General features: G+C 42.8%; 1 protein-coding gene across 3 annotated transcripts; it reads right to left on the reverse strand.

Moving 5' to 3' along the window:
* On the reverse strand, positions 1-26,907 carry ptpn11a (protein tyrosine phosphatase non-receptor type 11a). Of its 3 annotated transcripts, none has more exons than XM_083793902.1 (17): positions 26,497-26,907; positions 22,489-22,611; positions 19,022-19,216; positions 17,697-17,889; positions 17,178-17,297; positions 16,833-16,946; positions 15,841-15,937; positions 14,865-14,962; positions 13,092-13,253; positions 12,457-12,588; positions 11,345-11,499; positions 10,877-10,944; positions 8,170-8,321; positions 6,746-6,864; positions 6,223-6,325; positions 2,787-5,890; positions 1-2,418 (listed from the first exon to the last, which is right to left on the reverse strand). In XM_083793902.1, the coding sequence occupies exons 1-15, from the start codon at positions 26,508-26,510 to the stop codon at positions 6,256-6,258; spliced, it is 1,812 nt and encodes a 603-aa protein (XP_083650028.1). In that variant the 5' UTR covers positions 26,511-26,907; the 3' UTR covers positions 1-2,418; positions 2,787-5,890; positions 6,223-6,255. The 3 variants fall into 3 exon arrangements, with proteins under 3 accessions (XP_083650028.1, XP_083650029.1, XP_083650027.1); XM_083793903.1 differs by having other exon boundaries at positions 1-2,426; XM_083793901.1 differs by having other exon boundaries at positions 2,780-5,890.
* Between the last annotated feature and the right edge of the window lie 105 nt (positions 26,908-27,012).

Genomic DNA, 27,012 nt, shown 5'->3' on the forward strand with positions numbered 1-27,012 from the left:
TACAATGAGGCATCATGAGTGAGCCATTTATTGTTATTGAGGAAGTCAACATGTTCACCTGCATTGAAAGTCACACAATACAACAAACCTTTTTAAGCTTTTTGAACAAGGTCCTTTCTCCAGTGTGACAGAGACAGACCCATAGGAATAATATACATACAGTATATTTTATTGGTAAGTAGATATGTTTAGTTGAGTACATTCTCCTCTACAAGGTATCCATGTACAATATACATGTTAAAAAATATAGTCGTTTGCAATCACTGTTTTTCCTTTTTTCCCATTCAGGATGACAGAATTCACATTTAACCACTTAAACCCTATACTATAAGTTGTATAATTTGACCGCATCCTTAAGGGCCCTATATTTAGTTGACCTGCATTCTTATAGGGTTACACTAAATATTATCTGCGAAGGATCCAAGTGGTTAAGTGTTATGGGTTCTATGTCCTTAGCACTCCACCCCCCCCCCCCCCCCCCCCCCCAAAGAATAGGCTCTAAGCACACAGAATAACGCTTCCTACTTCCAGGGCCCCATCCCTACTTTCTTCACAGGTGTTACCCATGATGGAAATGAAGGCTCTGTGGTCCATTGTGGTCAAACAGAGTCAGGGTGCTGCTATTGTTGCATGTCGGCTGACTGGAAACACTCTGCGCTACACCAGTGGGTCTCAAAGTGTCCTTGAGTGGGTTCCAAATGGCCCTGTACGGGTGTGTAATCCAGAGTGTACAAATGGAACCAAATGGACCCAGGATGGTTTGGGGGTCCTCAAAATGAAAAGGTTTGAGTACCACTAAATGGAGCCTTAATAAGTATCATCGGTAAGGAAGGGAAGTTATTCTGTGTGCATAGAGCTGAAGGAGCCCTGATTCTCCCCCCCACCCACAAGAGAATAGCTATATCACATACACATATAAGTATATGCATAGAAGGCACCATCTACGCATCTACATTTTTTACACAATAAACACAAACACAAGTGGGGTTAAAAAAATAAAAATGGCAAGAAAGCTGTGGCATGGTCTCTGGAAGAAAACAAAACAAAATAAAGTTTAAAACAAGAATAAAGGCTGTCAAAGTATCCATGTGGCTGAAACCCAAAGCCGTTATATTTCCCCCAGACAGGAACATCCTCATGGTCGCTATGGTGTTGTTGCAACAAACACAAGCACTCCATTGGACCTTATACAAGTGGAGAGACAGACACAGACAGACACACGAGAATAAAAATGGGTAATACTGCATATAGTCCAAACACACTGCAATGGATGTTCTCAACCCGTTAAAGAATATAAAAAATACACCTCGGGTCCTAGTCCTACCTTACCCCTTATGCATAACGTTATTAGCCATATTTGACCATTTTGAAAAACATTTAAAAATAGTTCAACTAGCCAATGCCAAAGATTATGGCACCTCATCTAAAACAGTGGTTCTCAACCTGTGGGTCAGGACCACCACATTATTTTTGTAGGGTACAGTTAAGTGTAAAGACTTGTATCACCTTATAAATAGACAAAGAAAAAAGACAAAAAAATAAACGAAATGAAAGAAAAGAAAAGAAAAAAGGCCATTAGGCCTACTGCATCAAAAGTAATCAACAAAACTAGGCCAAATTGGCAAATTATATAAGAAAGGGGCAAACATTATGAAAATAGCCGATATACTAATTATATCTGCTATTTTCATAATATGTATGTGTGGAACCGAGTCAAACAAAATGTAAGGCCTCAACTGCTATGATTCCAAGTGCTTGTCAGGGTGGGTCCCAGGTCAGGTGGGCCACCAGGTCAAATATGATTATTTTGTGGGGTCATGGCCTGAAAAGGTTGAGAACCAATGATCTAAAAGAATACTCGCCGACAAAACCAGGTGCCTATAGAGAACTCCCCATACACAGAGCCAAGTACACCAACAGTAGTCTCTCAAGACACTGTTGAAAATTCAAAGGAAAACTGTTTTTCCTTTATTTTTTGCGATGGGTTCTCAGATTGCACCAACAGTAGCCTTGGTACCCAGGCTTTTACTTTCGTTTGCGTTCGGCTCAAAAAAAATGAAAGGCTGGGGGAACGAGAGACATTTCCTGGTCTAGGAGAGGAGTGGGACTAGTGAACTACAGTGCAGAGGGGGCGTCGCTTTCCTCCACTGATTTCTACCAGGGAGGGGAGGGACGGAGCCTCGGAGGGTGGCAGGGGTGGGGGCTCAGATCGGTGAACCAATATTCTGCAGCGGTTGCTCCTTGCGCGCACGCCCCTCTAGACCAGAAAGCATGCTGGCTAGGCCAGTCTAGTAGGCTACACCAACAGTAACACCAGTTTTAAGCATGCTGAATGTAGCCAGTCCAAAAGTTCACAATGTGGTGCTTTGCTGGCAGTTTTCAAAAGTATATAAATCAAGGAACGGAAGTTGGATGCGTCTGCTCCACTAGTGAAGCATATTGCAGAGGATCGAGACTCGAGAGAAGGCGGTGCTTTGTCTTCTGAGATCATACACACAGTACATTTAAAGATTGCAGTTTCTCAAGGCAAAAGACAGTGAGCAATTGAGAAATATTTTTTTTCTTTAAAAGAATAATGTAAGAATCTCACTGCTATACATACACAAGATGAGCCCAGAGCATCATCCTTCCAGTTTGATAAGCACTTAATTTCAGTGGTGGAAAGTTATGTAGTACATTAACTTACTTAAATTAGTACTGTACATAAGTCAACTTTTGAGGTATTTGTATTGAGTATATCCAATTTACAATAGGATTTCCAATTTTACTTCTACTTCACTATACACTTGGATCTAAATATTGTATTTACCCACTACATTTATTTGAAAACTTTAGCTACTAGTCACTTTGTAGATTTTTAATATTGTCACAAAACATAAATTACCCACTTCAGCCGTATATACATTTGGGCCTTTTGAAAATAGCTGATCTACAAGCTTGTAGATCTGCAATTTTATACATTTGAAAACTTGAAATGGGACATTCTGCATAATGAATACTTTTGGTAGGCTACTGTAAGTGCATTGCAATGCCAATAGTTTATAGTATTCTACATTGCAGTATTGTACGCAAGTAAAACATTTGATTACTTTTCCACCACTGCTTAATTTAGTATGGCAAAGAAAGACTCAATGGCTTAGTGTAGTGGTTCTCAACCTTTTCTCCATCCACTCTGAGATCAATCTCAGAAAGCGTTCGCAGCCCATCTGAGCACTTATTGGCTGCCGTGTTAAGTGGTCAGATGGGTGGGCCACGTGCATTTCCAGAGCACGTTCAATAATTTAATGACCAACCAATCGATTGCGTTTCAGCTTGGTATTAATATAGTAAATGCTTGAAAATGTTTTTGCTGTGATAAATGGGAACTCTTGAAGAAAACGTACAGTACAGTACCAACATCTTTTGGGAGGAACCCACTTAAAATATCCTCGTGGCCCACAGGTTGAAGAACCACTGGCTTAGTGTGAACAAACACGTGTCTGATAAACAAAAAACATACTTATATGCAATGGAATGGTAAGGTCAAAACGGGTGTGTGCAAGTGTATGTGTGTGTACAATATTATGCAAAGCTTGAAAGGGCAAACTTGAGTCCAGCCAACTATCATATATGGTCTCTATAACAAGCACAAGTCATAGTTATATCGCCGAAGCTCAGAAATGTGTGAGAAATGTATTTCGTTTTAAACAATGACAGTGAAATTAATTACATGTGGTACTCACAATAGGCAATGGTACTTAAAATAGGCATTTGTACTCGCAAATGAACAAGCAAGAAAAAACATTATGCAATTAAATTAAAAAAAAACCCTCTTAAAATGATATCTTTTGGCAGCCATGCTTGAGAAAGCCCCAAGGTCTGCTATACACAAGCCCCCGCCCAACCCCCTGAAATTTTCATAGGTCACCATAGTAACCTTTTTTTTTTTACATAAAAGTGCAGGACTATAATGGGAAGAAATGTTTAAAACATCACCCCTCAGAACACTGGTTCTCAAACTTTTGCTTAATTTCAAGGACGCCCCCCCCCCCCATAACTGAATGTGCACAAAACCTGCAAGGGTCCATTTAGAACCCTCCTCAAGGACCCCTCAGGGTCCCTGGACGGTTGGACCCCCACTTTGAGAACCACTGCCCTAGAAAAACCTTTCCTGCCAGACACACAAGCCAAAAAGCAGACTAGAAAAACTGCCATGGCTACTTATGTCGTTCGCTGCCGTCGGGGTGGAGAAACCCTTTATGTCCAAAACCATTATGTTTCAGTAAATGAAAAAAAAAAAAAACTATATTCCAATGGATCCAATGTATTTTAGTCACAAGCTCTTGTTAATACTTTTCATTGGTTACATATTACCGTATTTATAAAAACATAACCCCACACAGCGAGACTTGGGCCACCTTCAACGTGGCGTTCCTCTTTTGGGCATGATGCCATTATATAGGCGGAAATCTTTGATTATAGCAAGAATAGTCATTCTACAAACTCAGCATTCATTTATGAAAAAAAAAAAAAAAAAAACATACAAAGATTAAATATGGAGATACAAGGTTTCTGCCCGACAGCGACCCCTACTGATCAGGTGTATCAAAAGCTTGGATTTGAGCCGTTCTACCGCAGAGGAAGTGCAGAGTTTACACACGATTCAATCCCGGTCGCACGTCGCGTCTCACACTGAAGATCTACAAGCCCACAGTACGTCACGGCGCGGTGCATTGCAAGCTTGTCGTTGGGTTGTTTATTCCGGTGCAAGACGCCAGTGCAAGACCGAGTATAAAATCAGGCATTAAGGACATTAGGCTTGAGCTTAGGAATGGTAAACTAATACATACAAAGTATCCCCACCAAAAAGCCACAAAGTTAACCCCACATAAAAATAAAAAAACAACCTAAATTCATACTCCCAAATAGCCTGAATGGGTTAGTTTCTCTTCAAGGCAGTTCATCTGTAAAAAAGAAAAAGAAAAGAAAAATAATTCATATCTTCGCGTCAGTGGATTAGAAATTACCTGTGAATACAGAAATACACCACCAAGCCAATAATGCTTTATCCAGTAACAATAATACACTACATAACACAATGACTTTTGACTTTCACTGAGAAATTAACCCCATTTTTCTCCGCAGGCAAAGTCTCGTCTCCCATTCTTTAGAAGGCTTGGTGCGGGGGAAAAGGTGTCTGTTGTTTGGCTGAGAGACTATGGATAAAAAACCATTCGTGATTTTGGCACCGCCTTTTCTCTCTCGACTCCGAGGAGGTCCCAGACGATCTTTGTTTACTTTCAACAAATGATCTACATAATTTTCCTTTGGTTAATAAACACAAAACACATACAAAAAAAAAAGAGAGATGAGCAAAAAGTTAGCTTGAATTTTCCTTCTCAGGAGAGCGCGTCCAATTTGCAGCCCTTGTTGGGTCGAGTTCTTTTTAGACTGGCTGAACCCAAACTTGAGGTTTTTAGTATGGGTTTAAACAATGTTAGGCTTCTCAAAAGGCTCTTCTTAAAATCACAGTGGTTTTAGAATAAAACTAGAGGGCAAATGTCCATGTAGAATGAGCAAGAAGTAAGATGTTTAAGTCCTCCATTAGCTGTTGTCTGGTCTCTCTCTCTTCCATCTATTGTTCCATTAGCTGTTGTCTGGTCTCTCTCTCTCTCTCTCTTCCATCTATTGTTCCATGTTCATCGTCATGGTCTCTCTCTCTCTCTCTTCCATCTATTGTTCCATGTTCATCGTCATGGTCTCTCTCTCTTCCATCTATTGTTCCATGTTCATCGTCATGGTCTCTCTCTTCCATCTATTGTTCCATGTTCATCATCATGGTCGAGTCTCAGGCGTCAAGGTGTAGCTGGTATTTTTTTTTCTTTTTTTTTTTTAATCAGGTATCAGGTCCCTACGAGAAAGAGACAAAGAGCTGTTCCAATCAACGCAATAGAAGCATTAACACAGTGTCTAAAATATCACCCCAAGAGAACACATTGTGAATGCATTGTGAGCTTGTAGATCTGCTATTTTCAAAATACTTTTTAAACATTTGAAAACTTACTAACTGCACAATTAGTACTTTTGGTACTTCAAGTACATTTTTACTCCAATACCTTTGTACTTTTTGAACATTTAGAATTCTGGACTTTCACTTGTAACGGAGTAGTTCCACATTGCAGTATTGATACTTTTACTTAAGTAAAACATTTGAGTAGTTTTGGCACCAATGTGTGTCGTTACCTGGAACGGAGCGCTAAAGTGGAGAGCTGAATCTCATCTATAGCTCTTCTGCTGTTGCATCAGTCCCACATTCTCATATACCCTAGAGCTGTCATCTCTCATCCTGCGCGCACACACACACACACACACACACACACACACACACACACACAAGGACAACATTTAAAACCAACACATAATCCTTCCGACGTCTGAACCAGTGATGCCATGTCCACTTTAGGCTTGTAAATAGTGGTTTGCGTTTTGTTTCTAAAGCATATAGTAAAGCATATAGTTTCAATTTTTCCAAATGAAAAGGTTCCGGCATCGGAAGGAATATGTAATGGCTTTGTGTGTCTGTAACTGCTAAACATTTTGATTGCCTGACTGTAGTAATTGTACCCCAGGTCACGTTCTTAACACGGGGGTCCGGGGACGCCCAGGGGTCCTCGGAGGATTTTCTGGGTGTCCCCCAGCTAAATGATAGTTGGAAACAAACCCTACTTAAGAGTTAAATGAACAGTGTGGCTTAGACAATACTCACTCTGTGCAGGTGGGCGTGGGGATGGGAGTGCAGGGAGGCAGAGGGCTCTGTTCTCCTCCAGTTAAGTCAGACAAAGAGTATTTTATGTTGGTGTATTCACGCCCTTTGATCTTACTTTTCTGTTGGCAGAGAAGAGAAAAGAAAAAAGGTTGAGAGACATGGCCATGAAAAACACGTAAAGAAATAAAGTGTCACAGTGGCACTGTTGCATTGACTTTCACATCGTCTAGCATTAGTGGTGTAAAAAATAATCGATTCAGCAATGCATCCCATTATATGTGATGAAGTGAGATTTGGTGGTGTCGATGGGCGGCAGCAGCCGCAGCACCCTAACCTGCTGCCTCCTCGATGCGTCTCTGTAACGTCTCTATGTAGATTAACCTGTACAGACCCGTTAAGATCCGACCGTGTATTCCAAATCCTGACAGTTTTCTGAAAAACCTACCAGTGGTGCTCAGACCTTTTCATATCAAGGTCTCTATGGAGAGCAGGGGTGGCCACACTTTTTTGACTTGTAGTCCGGCAGTCGACAGGCTTCTTTTGTTTAAAGTGGGAAATTTGGTATATAGTCTTTTTTATTGGCCTAAAATATTGTCTATATACATACATTCATGAATCCACTTGCTGACCGGCTGTCACTATTGGGCAATCTTTTTATAGCGGTTTCTTGTGACCCTACCCATACCACATTTTGTCATGACATCTATGGCCATTTTTAGCCCAAGGAGTGCATTTTTTGCCTGCCATAGGATGTTAATGGTAGGGTCACAATTTAGAAACCCCTATAAAAAAATATAGTGACAGCCGGTCAGAAAGTGGATTTATGACAATATTTTAGGCCAATAAAAAAGACTATATACCAAATTTCCCACCCCTGCACCCCATAACCGCGGCTGCCGGACTATTGGGAGCTTCTTTCAAAATGACCAGCTCAACAAGATCTACCCACCAAAAAAATGATTATCCCATTGCTTAAAATAGTGTGAAAATGTACATATTAGACAAACATAGTTGGAATGGGAAATAGGGAGGGGGGGGGGGATATTATTGTTTTAGTTTAATATAACTTTGTAATGATACCGACGTGTGCAACACTCTTGAAAATAAAGTGTGGGTATAAGTTGACAGATCCTTTTTTATGTCAATCAATCAAGTCACCTTAACCCATTTTGACCTGAGATCAGATTCTAAAAATGTCTTCTACATCCTGACAGTTTTCTGAAAAAGCTATGTTTCTATGTCAGTCGTTCTTCAATGTTTCAAAAATAGCAGACCTACAAGTTCGTATGAGATTGTAGATCTGCTATTTTTCAATAGCTAAAGCATAACACAATGCTAACACCAAAAGGGGTTCCTTTTGGACGGGAACATAGGTACATAGGTAACCCCCGGTTACCTAGCGAGAACAGCTGGCGTCTACTGACCTGTTCCTCCTCTATGCGTCTCTGTAACGTCTCGATGTAGTGCTGCACGGCCATGTAGATGAAGCGGTACTGGGCTTCGGTCTGCACCATGCCCGAGCGCTGAGAACGCACCATCTGAATGGTCTTAGGCACGTCAATGTCACAGTCCACCCCTGGACAGGACGACACGGACACGCACACACTTTTAAATCACTGGCATTTTGATAAATGTTATACTGTCTGACCCGTCTAAAGTGAGTGGTGCTGTACTGTGTGTGTGTGTGGCTGCACAACAGTGACACTTGGTGGTGACAATATGCTATTTCCGTGCTTGGACCCAGGGACACAGCCAGGGACACAGCCAGCCAGGATTGGGATTACCTCAAATAATTCCGATTAGACGATTATGTAATAATTGTGACAACCCTACACATCGTCTGGAAATTAAAGCATTGGCAGCATTATTAACACAGAGGCCCCTTTTCCAACAGGGGTTCAACCGGTTCTGCTCTGTTTTTCCCCGCCTAATATTGGACCAGTTCAGAGTGTTTCCACTGAAAATGAATTGGTTCAGAAACCCTAAAAGTTGGTTCGGAACTGGAACAACAAAAATACTTTCTTGCCCTGAACTGGGAACTAAAATGGGCGTGTCTCTATTCTACAGGTTGGAAGATGCAGATGCAATATAAACAGTGGTAAAAGCAAGTTTAAAGGCAGAGTACCACCGCAGCCTGGCATCTACTTTGTCTCAGTTTAATTATGACAAAGTTGTTAAAATATTTGAAAATGCAACTATAAGGCTCTATACAGCCTGTTCAATGCTGTGTGAAGTAGGAGCAGACTAGTGGCCACTACTCTGAAAAATCCCTCCCACCGTGTCGGAGAGGGCCGAGACAAAACAGTGTGTCATCCTGAGTATCTAACCTGTTCTCTGGGTGTAACTAGTGACTGGAACAACAGTGACACTACATTAAATTAATAGTGGACAGGACAGGTAGAGATAGACTATTAGCCTATATATATATGTTTTTCATTTCATTTTTTAATGGAATGAGAGTTAGCGAAAGAAAAACTTTACGCCGTGCAGCACGCAGACTGCAGTGACAGCCTGATTCGTGATGTGTGATGATGGTAATGATGACATGACTTTTGTTTTCCGTCTGCTGCTCGAGTGACGAAAAGCAGAATAAAATACAGAATGGTATCGCAGACTGTTACTGTTTTATTGGGGTTATTTATCTTTGGTTAGGCATAGCATAGGTCCGACTGGATTAAGGTTGGTATGGGGTGCGTTAAAACAACCAGATTAAGGTTGGTGAGGGGTGCGTTAAAACAACCGGATTAAGGTGGTGAGGTGTGCGTTAAGGTTAGGTTTAGGTGTGTTGCCCCATGGGAGGTCAGGGTTAGTTTTTGCATTGACCTGTACCCATTCTGTGAATAAAAATATCAATCAATCAATCTTGACTTGAACATTGTCCATAGCAAAGGCACGTTGTGAAAGCGGAGCTGTGTTCACATCTTGACGTCATCGAAATGGTTGCAACTGCAACTGTGCCTAAATTTTTTTTTTTTTCTAAATCGTTTTGATAGATATGAATCATTATTTTTTTAAAGGAAATGTCCCTGCTTCCCACCCTTTAATTAACATTAAAACAAAGAAAAGCATAAAGCATGTGCAGCATAAAGATACATAAATTAAATAGATATATGTAGGGGTGTGTGTGAGCAGTAGTGTTGCGTGGGCTGGCTTTTTTGCATAACCCACCCGTCCCGCCATGGGAGCCACCTCGCACCAACCTGCCCCGCAATTAATATATTAATCAACAAACCGCCCGCCCCGCGGTCCGCAAAAACAAAAAAACAAGCGGCTTTTCAACAGCAAGTTCAGCTGCTTTCGAGAGAAAGAGGGGAGGAGGCACCTTTATTTTTCTTTTACATTTCTACCCAGATTTAGAGGAGTATCATTTTAAACACTAGTCCCAACCAGTCTGCCCTGCAGCCCAAATTACTGGTTAATATCAAAGTAAAATGAGCAGTTGCTTGCTCTGCTTGATTGCGAGAGAGAGAGGTGACAGTCCCTCGAATGAACATATAAAACGTATTATACACATACTGTACGTGAGTGTAGCTCTCCACTCGAAATTAATGTCATGTTCTCATTTTAGTTTCGATTGTTACTTCGACTTCTTTGCTCGGCGGTGGTACCGCACACCCAAAATAGCCGATCTACAAGCTCACAATGCGGTGAACACGTCGCCTGCGAGACGCATTGTGAGCTTGTAAACCCTATAATTCTGTGTGTGCACACTTTCCACGCCTGCACGACCATGCGCTCTATTAAGAAAGATTTAATGCAGATGCGCTCATTACTCTGATGACGGCCAGATTCAGACTCAGAGCCTCAGAGGGGTGAGAGCCAAATTGTTTTAACATGAAGTTCAGGACGGAGAGGACACTTTTCTCCGACGGGGGGTGAGCCCCCTTTCATAAGCATGAGATGAAAAAGCTGATGATTTCAGCAGGAGGAGAGCAGGTACCGGAATGCTTTTTTTCCCTCCTTTTTTGGTTGAAAAAAAGGTAACCCGCCCCGCCCACCGCTCGATAATTGCACTGAAAACCTTGAACCGTCTGCCCAACACAACCGGTGCATCACTAGTGAGCACTGAGCAGCATAGAAATATATACATTAGCTAGGTATATGTAGCTGTGTGTGTGTATAATTACCTACCTTTCTCTCTGATCACATCAATGAGGATGTCAATCACTATAAAAGTTCCTGTTCGTCCAATTCCAGCACTGAAATAGAAACGATAAGAATAAACATACATGGTGTGCTCTTATAATAATACAACTGTATTTGTATAGCACCTTTCATGACATGAAATGCAGCTCAAAGTGCGTTATAGAGCAATAAAGAAAAAAAATAAAAGGCATAACACAAAAGATAATAGCAATGAATAATGCAATAGAGGATTTTTAAAGTTCAACTACAAGCATGAGTGTATAAGCAGGTCTTGAGCTGTGCTTTATAAATGTCTACAGAGGCTGCCTGTCAACGGTACAGTGGGAGTTTGTTCCACGCCGTCGGCCCCCATAGAAGCAGAAAGCTGCTTCACCGTGTTTTTTAGTTTAGTGGTTATAATACTGTATATAGCCTACATGTTGGGCGTGCGTGTGTGTGTGTCTGTGTGTGTACCTGCAGTGTACTGCTATAGGCCCAGCTTCCAGTATGCCCTCCTGTTTCAAGTTGACCTCCTCTAAGAAGTCCAACACGCCGCCGGGGTCCGTGGGCACTCCGTGGTCAGGCCACGCCCTGAAGTGGTACTGCCACACCGTTCGCTCCGTATTCCCCTGAAATGTTAGTAAAACATAGATATTATGACAGGTCGCTCACAAGGGCCGTAACCACGTCATCTGTTACAGGCCTGTCACAATTATCTGATCACAATAATTTCAGATAATCGCAATTATCTTTGCATAATCGTTTCCATGTTGGAAAATGTTCATATAGTTTCAAACACTTTCAAAAACGTAGTGGAAATAGAAGATCTACAATCTGTAATCCTGCCAGGCCAATTATTATACTATCTTGCATCTATGCTGCATCGTCTGTAAGGAAGCCTAAACAAAAATAAATTTTACTCTTATGTACCTGTACACAAGATGTAACAATAAAGTACAACCGGGTGACCCAGCCGGGGTGGTCAAGTCCTGACTTACGTCCCAGTAGCTACCCTCGATCAGACCACTAGGGAAAGACAGGGCTGCATAATCCGTTGGGACCACTCCGGAACTACTATGCCGGGACTGAGAGGTACAATTCTGGTATGTGGAGGGACTAGGCTCTGTGGGTTGACTCCTGTCCGGGCCCCTCCTACGTCTCACCAGGTCCACTCCTGCTCTCACCAGGAGTACCGCCAGGACCTGTGCGTTGCACAAGACTCCCAGCACCAGACACTTCATTCATTGATACTATACCACTGTATATTATCCAACATCATTGTTATACGATATTATATTATTATCTTATCTTACAGTATTCTATTTATTACTATTGCTATTACTACTACGTATTTGCCTGTATCTCCCTCTCTGTCTCTCCACCGACACGGTCGAGGCAGATGGCCGCCCAACCTAGAGTCTGGGTCTGCTTGACGTTTCTTCCAGTTAAGGGGATGTTTTTCGTTACCACTGTCGCAGAATCGGTAGGGTGGGATCTCTGTTGGGTCTCTGCTCTACATGTAAAGTGTCTTGAGACTTGTTGTGATTCGACACTTTAATCAAATTGAATTACCGCCCGGTACTTACCTGTCCAACCTTGGACAATTTCAGTTCTCTCAGGATGTAGTCGTGCGCGGCCGTCTCTCTGACGTTGCGGACGCGCATCGCCCCATACTCCTTCAGGGCCGACATGTCCGGCCAGTACTTCACACATTTGCTCTGGTCGGGGACACAGAAAACCAGTACTTCACACATTTGCTCTGGTCGGGGACACAGAAAACCAGTACTTCACACATTTGCTCTGGTCGGGGACACAGAAAACCAGTACTTCACACATTTGCTCTGGTCGGGGACACAGAAAACCAGTACTTCACACATTTGCTCTGGTTGGGGACACAGAAAACCAGTGCTTCACACATTTGCTCTGGTCGGGGACACAGAAAACCAGTGCTTCACACATTTGCTCTGGTTGGGGACACAAGAAACTGTTGGCTGGAAGCCTGGAAGGTAAGTCATTCTGCACTGTGATTGGCTGAGCATCGCATAATGGGTGTGCCACAAGGGACACCCGTTATTATTATATAAAGGGGAGAGAGAGAAGGGGGTGGGGGGAGAGAGGGAGGGGGGGCGATAGAGGTAGGGATTGGGTATGTCATATCCTTGAATTGGTATGGACTAGTATTATACAAATGATCACCACCACAATTCATGGCTTTGGTCACCTTTCCTCGCTCCACTTCCTTGGTTGTCATGACGATGACTCTGGAGTTCTCCTGGAAGACCATCCTCCAGAAGTCACTGATGGTGTTCTGTAGGCAGCCCTGTGTGGCGATGTACGACTTCTTCATCTTGGTAGTGGTGTTGCATTTGGACTCCAGCTCCGGCTGCAAGCGCACACACGCACATACACACGCACGCAAATGTTGCTCATATCTCTGAATCTACGGCACTCGCCGATGTTCTGTCTTAATTTCTGACTCAATCAAACTATCTTGTTTGGAATATAAACACTTCTAGAGAGAGTTCAGACGTGACAGCATGAGGTAGTAACAGAAGATTATGCCTCCCGGTTTTGGGGGGGAATGGAAGGCGGGGCGTTTCAGAGTAAAATCTGCCTCATCTGTGTGTAACTCTAGCGCCTTTATTACAGAGTCCTGCAACAGGTCGGATACCCGAGTCTGACAGTGAAAACAGGCGGGTTAACGGGTGTGGGGACGGGCGGAACGCAACAAAACGCGGGTGGGTATCATTTTAATCAGAACGCACTGCATGATGTTATTAACAGCAGCTGGGTGCTTCTCAACATCGGAGACAAGTTAAGTCCGTCACATGCCCAAGGAATCGTCAGTGATGTCACATCACTGCCAATTGGTGTGCTATACTACCGTGTTGCATAACAGTGACATCACGGCCGAATCCTTGCTTCCTTATCGTAGCATTTCACTATCACTACGAGCTGTAGCCTATTTTCGTCATGCTCTCGCTAATGAAACACCAAGGTATAAAACATTTACAAGATGTAAGATAACCCAGGTAAAGTAATGCATTCTAATTTGCGATACAGAAACAGCCTTGGATCAAGACTGTCATCAGGCTAATCTTTTTTTTCTGTATCATCCTATCCTAGTTGATAACGCCATTTAGGTCGAAATCATGATATAACTTTATGCTGTGAACTTGTGATAATACCGTAAGCAGCAGTAGCGTCAGTCAACTACATGTCTTTCTTTTTTTTACTTTACTAGAAATATAAATATTTCCAAATTCCAATACTTTTACTTCTACTCCACTACATCTCGGATCCAAATATTCCACTACATTTATTTGAAAACTTTAGTTAGTAGTTACTTTGAAGATTTAGATTATTATTACAAAACATACAATATACACTTCAGCCTTATATACTGTACATTTCGGCCATTTGAAAATAGCTTGGGGACATTCTGCATGAGTACTTTTAAGTACTCCTGCAAGGCAGGAGTCAAACCGGGGACCTTCTGATGGCCTCTGTACGAACCCAGCATTGAGAAGCAGCCCCATTGTGAGGTTTTGTGTGTGACAGATGCAGCACCGCCGCCTGGATATTGGACATGTGGAATGACATGCATGTTACGGCAATTGAATAAAGCCAGCATTGGAATAGCACATCGTTGTCCATAGCCAGCATAACATAATATAGCATGTCAATTTAGAACTTCCAAACATGTTAGCCTACTCGACTATGGCCGACTGGCCGTATACGACGACATAAAATGGTCATTTCTCGAGCAAAGTAAAGGTCTTTAAAAACCTTTGTAAGGTAGTGATTTTGGGTCCGTTTGTTTACCCACTAAACATGAAGAATGTTAACCATGATTGCAGGTACGACCACCCGACTAAACATGAAGTATGTTTACCATGATGGGAGGTACAGTACATCCAGAGAATTAAAACATGAAGTATGTTCACCATGATTGCAGGTACAACCACCCCACTAAAACATGAAGTATGTTTACCATGATGGCAGGTACGACCATGATTATGTTGGCGTTGATGTAGTCAGCGCCCTGCTCGTTGGGGTCCCCATCAGTTAGTACCACCCGTGTGTGGTCGACTGGAGATAGAAACAAAGACACACAGTACATAATTTAGCACCACCCATGTGTAGTCAACTGGAGGTAGAAACACACACAGTACGTCATTTAGCACCACCCATGTGTAGTCAACTGGAGGTAGAAACACACAGTACAGACATTCATTTGATAGTTGCTGTATGTTTTTCAATAGCATGAGCTAGGACAGACAGTAGAAAGGGCTTCATTTTATTTTCTCAATTTCACATCGGTCTGGGTTGTGGGGGATGGAAAGTAAAAGATCACTAAAAGCATAACATGTTGTAATACGGCTAGGCGACGAGATCAAATATTACAATATCTTTGGCCAAATACCACTTCTTCTGTATTTGTCATCATACTACAGTGCAACACTGTCACACAAAAGTAGCATAAATAATCTAATAATGATCTTCAAGCTCCAAACAGAAATCGGCTATTTTTGCTTATTTTTCTTTTTTGAATCACGAAAAGTAACAGTTTTGGACGTATGAGGTTTCCACCCGACAAGAGACATAAACAAGCCACACTGTGAGCTTGAAAGCATAAAATAAGGCTTGAAGCCCAACACACATAGGCTGCGCAGCATAGCAGCACAGTATCGACGCACGTCAAGTGCCGCCCATAAGCACCAACAGGATGTGGCGCTCTGCCGCGCGGCTGCCGACTTTGTACAGTTGTAGTAAATAAAAGTACACTTTCACCGCACGGCAACGCCTGGAAATAGAACATTGGCACATCGGAGCGCCGTGCGATGCGTAAACGTGAGTCTGACGCCGCCGGTGTATTGAAAATAATGCGTCTCACGTCTGTTTTGACACGAGCCGTCTAAGCTAATGCCAAACCACAATAATACCATCTCCATCTAGTGATTACTTACAAGGCAGGATATTCTTGTATCTGTTCTTGTTCTTGTTCTCAGCTCTCTGGCCCTCCTTGCGACTGTAGAGCAGTTTGCATTCCTGTTGTTGCAACGTCTGGGTGAAAAACAAAAGATCGATCATACAAAAGCATTACAAATTACAAAAATATAATTAAAAAAATATTAAAAGCAGTCCTCCATCACCCTCCCCACCACCGAACACGGGCCAATTGTGTTCGTGTAGACAGCAAAGCTGGATGCACCGTGGTAGATTTGAACCCACAACCTCCGTGGTGGTGGGCAGGGACTTTACCGCTGTAAAGGCCTTTTCACACAGGAAGGCTGTAAAGGCCTTTTCACACAGGAAGGCTGTAAACGCCTTTTCACACAGGAAGGCTGTAAACGCCTTTTCACACAGGAAGCGATTGGAAAGTACAGTAATAAATGTTCAATGTGTGGCGAGCAGGTAGGCAGGGAAGCAGGAAGCAGGTAGGCAGGGAGGCAGGAAGCAGGTAGGCAGGGAGGCAGGAAGCAGGTAGGCAGGGAGGCAGGAAGCAGGTAGGCAGGGAGGCAGGAAGCAGGTAGGCAGGAAGCAGGTAGGCAGGGAGGCAGGAAGCAGGTAGGCAGGGAGGCAGGAAGCAGGTAGGCAGGAAGCAGGTAGGCAGGGAGGCAGGAAGCAGGTAGGCAGGGAGGCGTTGATGGCCGGAGAGACAAGACAGGACACTCAAACCGTTCACACTAAAAACACTGTTCATGTTTGTCTCACGCGCACCTCCGCCAGAGTTGAATTTTGTTTAAGGCATAGAAACATTGCTGATCCAAGTGAGTACGCAGGCAGTGTTGCTCTCCGTATGGTTTATAACAACATTTCTATTAGGCAATTTAGGTATTTATTAGACATACTAGTACATGTGAATATCTTAATCATATCCACTTGACAGTGGTCAAAAAGTGAGCAATCTTGTGGGAAACTTTACCTATTACACACTAGGTCTTAAACGCCATCTTACCTCAAACTCTTCCCAGAAGCCCTGTTTGACCTTGTCTGTGGCCTCCGCAAGTTTACTCAGCTCCCGTACTCTGCTTTCAATCTCTGCGGCGTTAATTCGAGTTGTGTTTAGAGGCTGAGGACAGAAATCAGTAAAGCTATTACAATCAGGAGATATTACTTTGTCTTAGCATTGTCTTGGCGTAGGGGCAACATAGCAATAATATTGTTATGTAACCATATTATGGTGGCGACTGAGAACTTTAATCCATGAAAAACTAATAAACTCCCTGAACATGAATAATTGGTGGGTGCACCCACCCCTACAGTATGAATGTGTGAACTGTGAAGGGATGTTGGTGGTTACCTGTTTGAGCTGAAGCACTGTGCCCAGCGTCTCCACCATGGGGTTCTTCTTGTAGTGTTCCACCAGGTCAGTGAGAGAGTCAAACTTCTCCCCTCCACCCACATCGTACTTCAAGTCAGGCTGAACAACAACAACACATACTGTAAGCAACGAGCAAAGGTAATAATAAAAACGGTTGTCTTCGGAATATTTAATACATATATTAAATGGAAAACATCAGCTCTTAATGTGACAAAGTCGACATTAAAGACATGGTATATGTCCCCTCTTTTTATATGACTGATTAACAACATTTTAATAAATGTCAAGTCTAAAAATGTCATCATTGCAATTGAAATGTTTCTAAACAATCGTTACATTAATGATACACATGTTAATAACATTAGCAGTTAGCACTTTAAGACCATTTTGAATATTCTGTGAGGGGGGAAAAAACAAAGAAAAAAGAAAACATGGAGAAAGGAAAAGACAAAGAGAGGGGAAGACGACGAGCCTTGGGAGCAGAGCAGGTGTTCTCACCTGGCATCGGATCATGACGTGGGTGACTTTGGGCTTGTTGTCGCTGCTGTCCGTCTTGTCGTCCCCGGTGCGGACGGAAAGGACGAAATCCCCAGGGTGGCTCTGGCTCTCTCTCACCAGGAAGCTCCCGTTCTTCCCTTTCTCCGTCAGGAGCTTCTCGGCCTCCCTGCCCGATAGGTGCCCGTGGAACCATCTGACAAACCAAAACAAATGTTATCATCGATTAGGGGTTGGGTTGGAATCCGGAGGAACGGAAGCCAAGCTAACACTGAGGAACCCATCACATTTTGGAACCGTTTCCGGAAATGTATTATCACACTGTCAGAGCTGGTATGCGGACTTCATTTCTGCTATGTTTAGTATTACAATTTAGAGAATTCCACTGCCACAAATGCAAATGAGCACAATGCGAATTATTTTGTGCATGTATGTATGCATGCATGCATGTACAGAATGTATGTATGTACAGCAGGGTTCCCCAATAGGGCCAGCGGGCATTTTCGGCCCGCGGAGCGCCCCCTTGTGGCCCCTGGAAGAATTAAAAATAAATAAAAATAAATATATATATTTTTTTTTAGGCGATCCCAGATATAAATGGCATTAAATGGGGGTCAGTAGCCTATGCATGTGAAACTGGGCATCCTTTTCAAATGGGGTCTTGCCCTGAAAATGAATTGTGGGTCTTCGACTGGCCAATCACAGCGGGTCTTTCCTCGAATTGCACTGAGCACGGAACGCTTCCTCGAGCTCCATCCTTGCTCTACCTCCCCCCTCTCTCTCTCCCCCTGCAGCCATCCGTTTTTTTGTACTACTGAATCAAATTAGAGTTTTCTTTTTTACCGTAGTTTTTACTCTCGAGTCTCAAACTGGCGCAATTGTTTTCAACAGTGAGAAAAGCATGGACAGAGTAGCGCTGGCTGATGAAGTATCAGCAACAACGTGGCTACGTAACAGGTGACTTTATGAAATACGAGTCAAACAGGAGGCTGGCCAGACTGAGTAGCAAAGTGACAAAACAAATCACGGAATGCAGCGAATCAGGCTGGAAACCAGGCTACCAATACACCTAGAAACAAATCCCAAATATTTGCCTATACACCTTCTACTGGGAAAACACAAACTTTAATTTATGAAGCTGTTAAGGATGACACCCAGGTGCCTCTATGGGTGCATTCAGAAAGATATAGCACACCAAGCACACTGTGCAATACAAACTAGTGAGCGCGCTCCCGGTGCGCATATCCGAACGCACACTTAATGCTAAATGAGAATCATCTCTAACCATAATATTCAAGCAAAGGAAGATTCCACATTTATAAGCTCACCGCTCTGAAGTGGGGTCTGCACAATTTAGGGGATACTTGAGCTCGATGACGTCTCCGTTTTTCTCTTTGAGTTGCCCATGGTGCTCCATGTAATACTGGACCAGTTCGGCCAGCGTGGCAAACTTCTCCCCGCCATAAAGGTCATAGTAGTCTCCCGTGTTCTGGATCTTAATGTGTGTGACTGCTCCATTACGCCTGTAAAACAGTGAAAAGAACACAACCACCATTTAGACGTTTATAACATGGGAATAAGAACCTTGCACACAGCAGCACCTTCAAGGACCTTAAGCCATTAAGACCTGGAACGCATCTGTGTCACTTTAGCTTTTAACTACTTTAACCATTATTTTATACTTTAGCTACTGAGAAATAGCACATAAACAAGCTCACAGCGCAGCACCGAGAGCCGTGCTACGAGCTTGTAAATCTGCTATGTTTTGAACTCAAATCTTGGCTTCTGGGGGGTCCCTGGAACGAAGTATTTTGAGATGGTTCAAAGCCAAATACATATCATTTTGGGGGTCCTGGTTGGACATGAAAAAGTTTGAGAACCACTAGTCAGGGCACCTAGAAACATGGTCTCTGGTCATAATGGGTTAAGCGCTAGGACAGGGATATTCAAATGGCGGCCCGTGTGGCCCCTGGAAGATTTTTTTTTTTTTGAGAATAATAAGAGGGATAATAAAAGTTACAGGTATGGTGTGTGCGATATTAATTGTGAGATTACCATAATGACGTAATCATTAAAGGACCACTTTTCAACCTATCTTCATATATAGGTCCTCACTAATAATCATGATAAAATGACACGTTTTTTTCTACTCGGTCTGTGTCACATAGGAGGGCTGTGGGCAGTTCAGAAACCCACCCAACAGTGACATCAATGGAGAATCCAAGCTAATATAAACTGCAGGCTTTCTAGTCCTGAAAAGTTGCAATGCGAAAATGGAAGCCATCATTCTCACAATAATAAATCCTGTTCCAGGTCCATTTGGTTCCATTTGTACACTCTCAGAGTTACAGACCCATAAGGGTCCATTTGGTTCCAAACCATTTCCCTGGGGACCCCCTGGAACTGCCTCAAGGACGCTGGGGGTCCCCGGACCCCGAACCCCACTTTGGGAATCACTGCTCTATGTAATCTGATCTTTATAGTCTGATAAACTATTCTCACGTAAATAAATCTTGTTTAAAAAGCAATCTGCCTAACGATGATGTCACTGGTGGTCGTGGACGGGTTTCTGAACTGCCCACAGCAGAGTGTGTGTGTGTGTGTGTGTGTGTGTGTGTGTGTGTGTTTGTGTGTGTGTGTGTGTGTGTGTGTCCGTCCAGCTGATGGTCGTTAATGTCAAAGCAATGCTGTTTATGCACTGTCAAATAGGTTTAGGCCTACATCTATTCTAAGGTGGCATATACCTGTATAGACATATTATCCTGCTCATTACTGTGCGGAAATATACATAAATCTTCGTGTTTGAGCACAAAAAGCATTTTGAGAACCCACAAATTTCCGCGCTTCGCGCGCACACTGTGCGCCCCCCCCACCCCACACAATCATTCTACAGTTGTGGCCCCCGGCCTAATCTAATTGAATACCCCTGCGCTAGGACCAATACAAACTGTCCTCTTTCTCTTCATTCTGCTGCTATTCTTTGATTATTCTTTTTTTATACACTCTATACAATTTCCTTGTTATTGATAATTTTACTATTATTGCTGCTACGTCTGAGGAACCAGAACAAAATAATTTGACTCTCATGCAAGTCTGTAACAAAAAAACTTGACCCTTATGAAATGACAGTGGCAGACTATACAGTATGCATAGGCTTCCTGCAAGTGTTGATTTTGTTGACTAAAACCATGGTGAAAAATGTTCATCGACTTCACTGACAAACTAACCTATGATGACTAAATATACTGACAATTTCGTCAACGAATACAAACTAGACTAAAATGTTAGGGAGGGACTAGTGGAGATTGGAGAAGAGATCCAGTAGAACAAAAATACGTTGTGTCGCTCCGGTGTTGCGCTCTGAAAATGGCAGATCTACAAGCTAGATCGGCAATTTTCAGCATGCAACCAAGTGTAAAATCTGTCATTATGACACCATTACGCCCACCAACATACATATTTGTCAACCAAATCAACTTTAGATGTACTGTCACCTAAACTATTATGACATTCAGTCGACTAAAACTAGACTAAATGGAATTTTATTCAAAAGACTCACTGTTTCGTGTTTTTTATAATTATTACTGACTGTGGACAAACAGACAGAGAGGCGCGATAATGAATCCCACCACAGCTTTAGGATAAACACGTCTGATTTGCTACCGGGCCGGTATAGTTTTACTGAGGTTAGGGTTACACATCGGTTAGGTTTTATAAGCATAGTTGCAAAAACAGGAACTGTCAATAATAAGGTTGGACGGTTTGAGACATTTTAAAACCCCGGTTTACTATTGCCAAAATACCCTGTTTTTCGGTTTTACCGTCTAATTAATTTGAACGTGGCCATGCGTTCGCATTATTTCATTTTGTTAATCAGAGACTGCTATTACAGTCTATCGCCACAAGATGGCCCCTTTCGCTATTGTAATGTATCATCAGTCATGTTCGCCTGTCATGTTCTGCCTACTGTAGTGTAGTGAGCTCCCAGGCTCAGGCAAACAGCGTTGCCTGGCTGCCTGCTCCGAGTTGATCTCATTGATTATTTTACCCATTACATTACCGTAGTATCTTATGATGTGACAGAAACGAGTCATGAACGCATCCATAAACAATGCGCGACGACGCACTGTAAGCTTGTAGATCGGCTATTTGCTGCACGCGCTCCGCAGTATGGCGACGTATAATTAATTCTAGATTGGAAGTGGAGGCGTCTCGCATCAGATTATTTCAGCATGATCAACTGAGTTTAGTTAATGCCTGAGTCCTGACAGAGTGGGCCAGTTGCTGTTTTTGCAATGCTGAGCTGCAACGAATCTGTTCTGTGACTGTCCGAGCATAGCTCTGTGTCATAGCGATCCACATAGCAACAAGTGATTTTGTGACTTGACGTAAACCATACAGCGCACACACACACACACACACACGGCTAGCTTATTATTTAGCGCTCACTTGGCTTCCGCGTTGCCTGTCATGGTGCACGCACGTTAGGGGGAGGCGGGCGGGGGTGAGGCAAGTCGGCAACTGGCACAAGAATTTAGTCAGACGCAGACGGACGGATGGATCATGCGATGCTGCCATTCTCTACTGCTTCCGTAAACAATAATCACGGCCACCCAGCTCATGTCAGGTGAAACGGTTTGCCGGTTTTGACGGACGAAACCTTAATGAAATCATTAAACCGTATTAAACCGCGAAACCGAAATATCGCACAACCTTAGTCAATAACAGCGACTACATAGTGGGGGTTTGCCTAGTGCTGCGGTGGGATCCACAGAGAGACATTCCAAACACTCACCGTACAGACAAGGTGAAGTCCCCAGGGTTACTCTTACTGGGCCGGGCCAAGAAGCTTCCATCCACTCCACGAGTCAACAGCAGGTTCTCCGCTTCCACGCCTGTGATGTTGGGATGGAACCACCTAACAGAGACGAACACCATGTTAGGGTTAGTGTGTCTGACTGGGACATAATGCATAATTAGTACCGGGGCATCGCTGTAATTAGGGCTGTCATCAATTTCTGTAATCAAAACCTTTGCAGTGCAGATATGACAAATAACGGAAATATACAAAGAAATTACTGTCATTCATTATTTTGATACGGAAATACTGTAACTGATCTACAACACTTTTTCAATGTTGCGACACATAAAAATTTAAAACAAGTTGACTATGTCAACACATAGCCATTCATAGCTATGCATGTTTGGCATCAAAAATTAGGTATGAAATGTTTTTAGGCCCAGAATGTTAAAAAAAAAAGGAAAAAGGGTTAAATTGAACCGTAATTATAAATACATTTTACCTATCATTTCCTCTGGGCAAGTAGAACATGACCTGTACTTGCCTTACAATTCAATTCAATTAAAGTGTCAAATCACAGCAAGTGATTTGACACTTTACATGTAGACCCGACAGACCCTGAACAAGCAATATTGCGAAGGGGGTAATGAAAACCTCCACTTAACTGGAAGAAGCGCCAAGCAGACCCAGACTCTAGGGTGGGCGGTCATCTACCTCAACCGTGTGGGGGGATAGAGTGTCAACCCCTGGACCACCAGATATGTGAACAGCTACCATCATCAGACTGTTGAACAAGACCTGGCCTGCCAACACTTTCCAGTTTTTTCCCTCCTCCTCCCTATGTTGGATTACCTCACATCATGTAGATTGTTCCCCTATGACCACTGGTTTTCAACCAGTGATCAAGGGACCACCATGCAGTGGTCCTTGAGAGGGGTCCAGGTGCCCCCCAGCTAAATGATTGAGAGCTTTTAGATCTGCCATTTTGGAAAAATCAATAAATGTGTGCATCTCTCTCTCTATATATGCCTAAATTGTAAATTGCCTTTGATATTAACATTAACATCAAATCGATTGACAAACCTGATGTGTCCAATTACTTCTTTACGAACACAGCCTCGACTCTGGCGTTCTGGTGTAGAGCACAGCACATCCAAGCTTTCTACCAAAACCTAGGTGTATGCAAAGATGGTTTTAAACTGATGAGGTCCTCAAAAAACCGGCTGCAACCAAACAAGGCCACTGGCCATGACAATATCCCCTCCAAATTTCTCAGACTCAGTCATCTCCATTGCTCCAATCATCACCCACATAATAAACCTCTCCATCAAACAGAGACAGGTCCCTCAAGATTTCAAACTTGCCCCCCCCCCCCCCGCACAAGAAAGGCAGCAAATTAGACGCCGGCAATTACCGCTCTATTTCTATTCTTAACATCATCTCGAAAAATAGTCTATACAAAAACGAATGTATGAATTCCAAATTCCAATATGGCTTCAGAACATCCCATTCCACTGACACATGGCCTCTCTATTTGAGCGACCACATCAAACACAAAGTGGATGCTGGCAAATACTGTGACATGGTCATGCTGGACCTCCAAAAAGGCTTTAAACCACTCCATACTGATTAATAAGCTAAAAGCAATTTGTTTTGATAGCACATCAGTGAGCTGGATGCAATCCTACCTGGAGGGGAGAGAAAAGGTGGTGGAGTTGAACGGAACACTGTCTCCCCCATCCCAATGAGCTGTGGCGTTCCACAAGGAAGCATACTAGGGACATCACTGTTGCTAATATATGTAAATGACATGACATCAGCTTGTGACTGCAATTTGTTCCTGTTCACGGATGACTCAGCCCTGCTGGTCTCAAACAGGGAGAAATTGCAGGTTGAAAAGGCCCTTATCTCTGAACTCGGTAGAATCTGCACTTAGATCGCTGATAACAAACTCTCATTACACCTGGGAAAAACTGAATCCATTCTCTTTGGATAGAATATAAATCTCAGCAAGGCTGACGACTTCTCAGTTAAAGTGGGTGACATTATCATCACAAGAAAAGATGAAATCACCTACTTAGGTTCTATCCTGGAGGCAAATCTTTCCTGTGATAAAATGGCTACCAATGTAATCAAAAAGGTCAACCAAAGAACATTATCTCCTCACTGGTCAGCAAAAATACTTTGAAGACCCTAACAGGAGCCCTCATTCAAGGTTTCTTCGACTATGCATGCACCTCATGGTACCACAGTCACAGCACCTTAAAGGCCCTTAAAACACAGTTCCAGACATCCAAAACAAACTAGTCAGTAGAGATGCTCCGATCAATCGGCCACCGATCGACCTCCAAATGACTCGATCGGTGATCTACAATTTGGAGAAAACGATCTTTTATACCACTTAAGTGGTATAAAAGTCTTACACACACATATATATATATATACACATACATATATATATATAGTATAATATAATTTTGCATCTTTGTATTTTTTTGTAATTGTGACGGCATAGACATTCTCCTCTTCCTCCCCACACACACACACACACAGGAACAATTTTGACGTGGGTTTTTACATATTATAATTTTGGAAACCGGTGATCGGTCCCAAAAAACTTGATCTGAGCATCCCTACTAGTCAGGCTTCCACTTGGCCTAATTCCCAGAACAATTCCCGTTTAATTTCAAGGGCCCGCAGTTTGACATGCATTAGTCTTCGGTCCCCCATTTAAATCTCTGTCAAATCAATGTTAATTTTAACTCTGAGAGTGTACAAACAACGGGTCCATGTGGTTCCATTTGTACACTCTCTGAGTTACAGACCTGTAACGGTCCATTTGGTTCCAAACTATCATTTAGCTGGGGACCCCCTGGAACTCCCTGGGGGTCCCCGGACCGCACTTTGGGAACCACTGCTCTACAATTCACTACACCTCTAAAAGATACCCATGTACCTGTCAAAATACTTCCTTAATGTCAACAAAGTCCATGATCACAACACCAGGGAGTTCCACAAACCACGTACAACCTAGATTCGGCTCCAACAAGGGGTTACATTTATTTAGCTCCTATACCACTAAAATGTAGAACACCCTACCAACAGCCGTTAAGAAATGTGAATCCCTAGACTCCTTACAGGCAGATGCCAATCGAAACTGGCCTATGTAAAAAAAAAAAAGATAGTCTCCCCCCACCCCCTTTCTTTTTGCATAGAAGTGTATATTGTACGTTTTTAAAATGTTCGGATGAATTAAAATGTTAAAATGGAACTTATGGAAGACCCTGATGTAAACAAATGCTTAGTCTGGTTTTATCCTCGTAGCAGATTTTGTATTGACCTGTACTTTCGTTGAACTGTACTGTACCCATTTTACAAACTGTGAATACAATGTTCGATCAAACAATCAATCAAGTTCCAAAGGGGCCGTGAAGGCTCAGTAACTACTAACTACTCTCAGTGTTGTGTTGAATGTATCCATTTGCCTTGTTTTGGCATAATGTGCTACAGTGCTGATCATAACAATACAAAACACATCTGCAATGAGCATCCATTGCATACAAGTGAGTAAAGTGACAGTTAAGACGGGTCAACAGTAGTGGTGGTCACAGACAGTTAAAGCTTAACCAACGTTACCACCTCGCTTTGCTGCTGTGTGGATAGTGGATACGCCGAATTGCTTAATTAATCGCACATTAGAGATTGGTGCTATTATCCGTTACACTTACACACCACGTATATTATATAATGAAACACGATCAGAACTCAGTTAGTTCACAAGAAGACTCTTGGTGACGTGTAACGTGTTAGTAATGACCCCGATGTGCTTTCTTTAATTGTGCATAAATAAATAAACCCCAGGAGGCGTTTCTCTTGCACGTTGACCACAATGAAAGAAACCACCGAATCTGACCCGCGTAACGTCAATGATCCATGCATATGTATGGTTAATGATCATCACACATCGTTTGTTTTCCAGGTTTCCTCGCTCTCCTCTCTTACCTCCGAGATGTCATTTTGTTTTCCTCGGGCTTCCTCGGCACTTCCCTCGGCTAGGAGAGGAGAGATAGCTCGATGCTAACACGGCTAGCTGGCTAGGCTAGTGTTGTTCCCCCCCAACCAATACTTGTTTTAAGGGTTATATTATCGCCTCCTTCCTCCACGGAACGGAGAGCTTTCATCGGTCCATGGCGGCCTGGAAGAAAACAGCCACAAAACCCAAGAAGCTTGGACCGTTGACGGTTAAACGTTAACGGAATACCAAAAGAAAAGGTGGAAAACAAAAGTCCCTGGTAGTTTAGTTTGTACTGTGTAAAGGCCTCGGCCCTTGTTGGAGGAGAACAAGTCGATAATTTGGGACGTCACCAAACATGCGACAAAATAAAACACACACACGCACAAAAAAGGGTGCGTTTGTTTTTCTTCGCCGGGAGCAACCGCTGGGCTTTTTGTTTTCTTTGTTTTGTGACTCGGCTCCTCCTCCGGCGAGCCGTGTGGAACGAATTAAACTAACTTAAC

The sequence above is a fragment of the Protomyctophum parallelum genome (genome assembly GCF_964188405.1).
Source record: "Protomyctophum parallelum genome assembly, chromosome: 21".
Taxonomy (NCBI): Eukaryota; Metazoa; Chordata; class Actinopteri; order Myctophiformes; family Myctophidae; genus Protomyctophum; species Protomyctophum parallelum.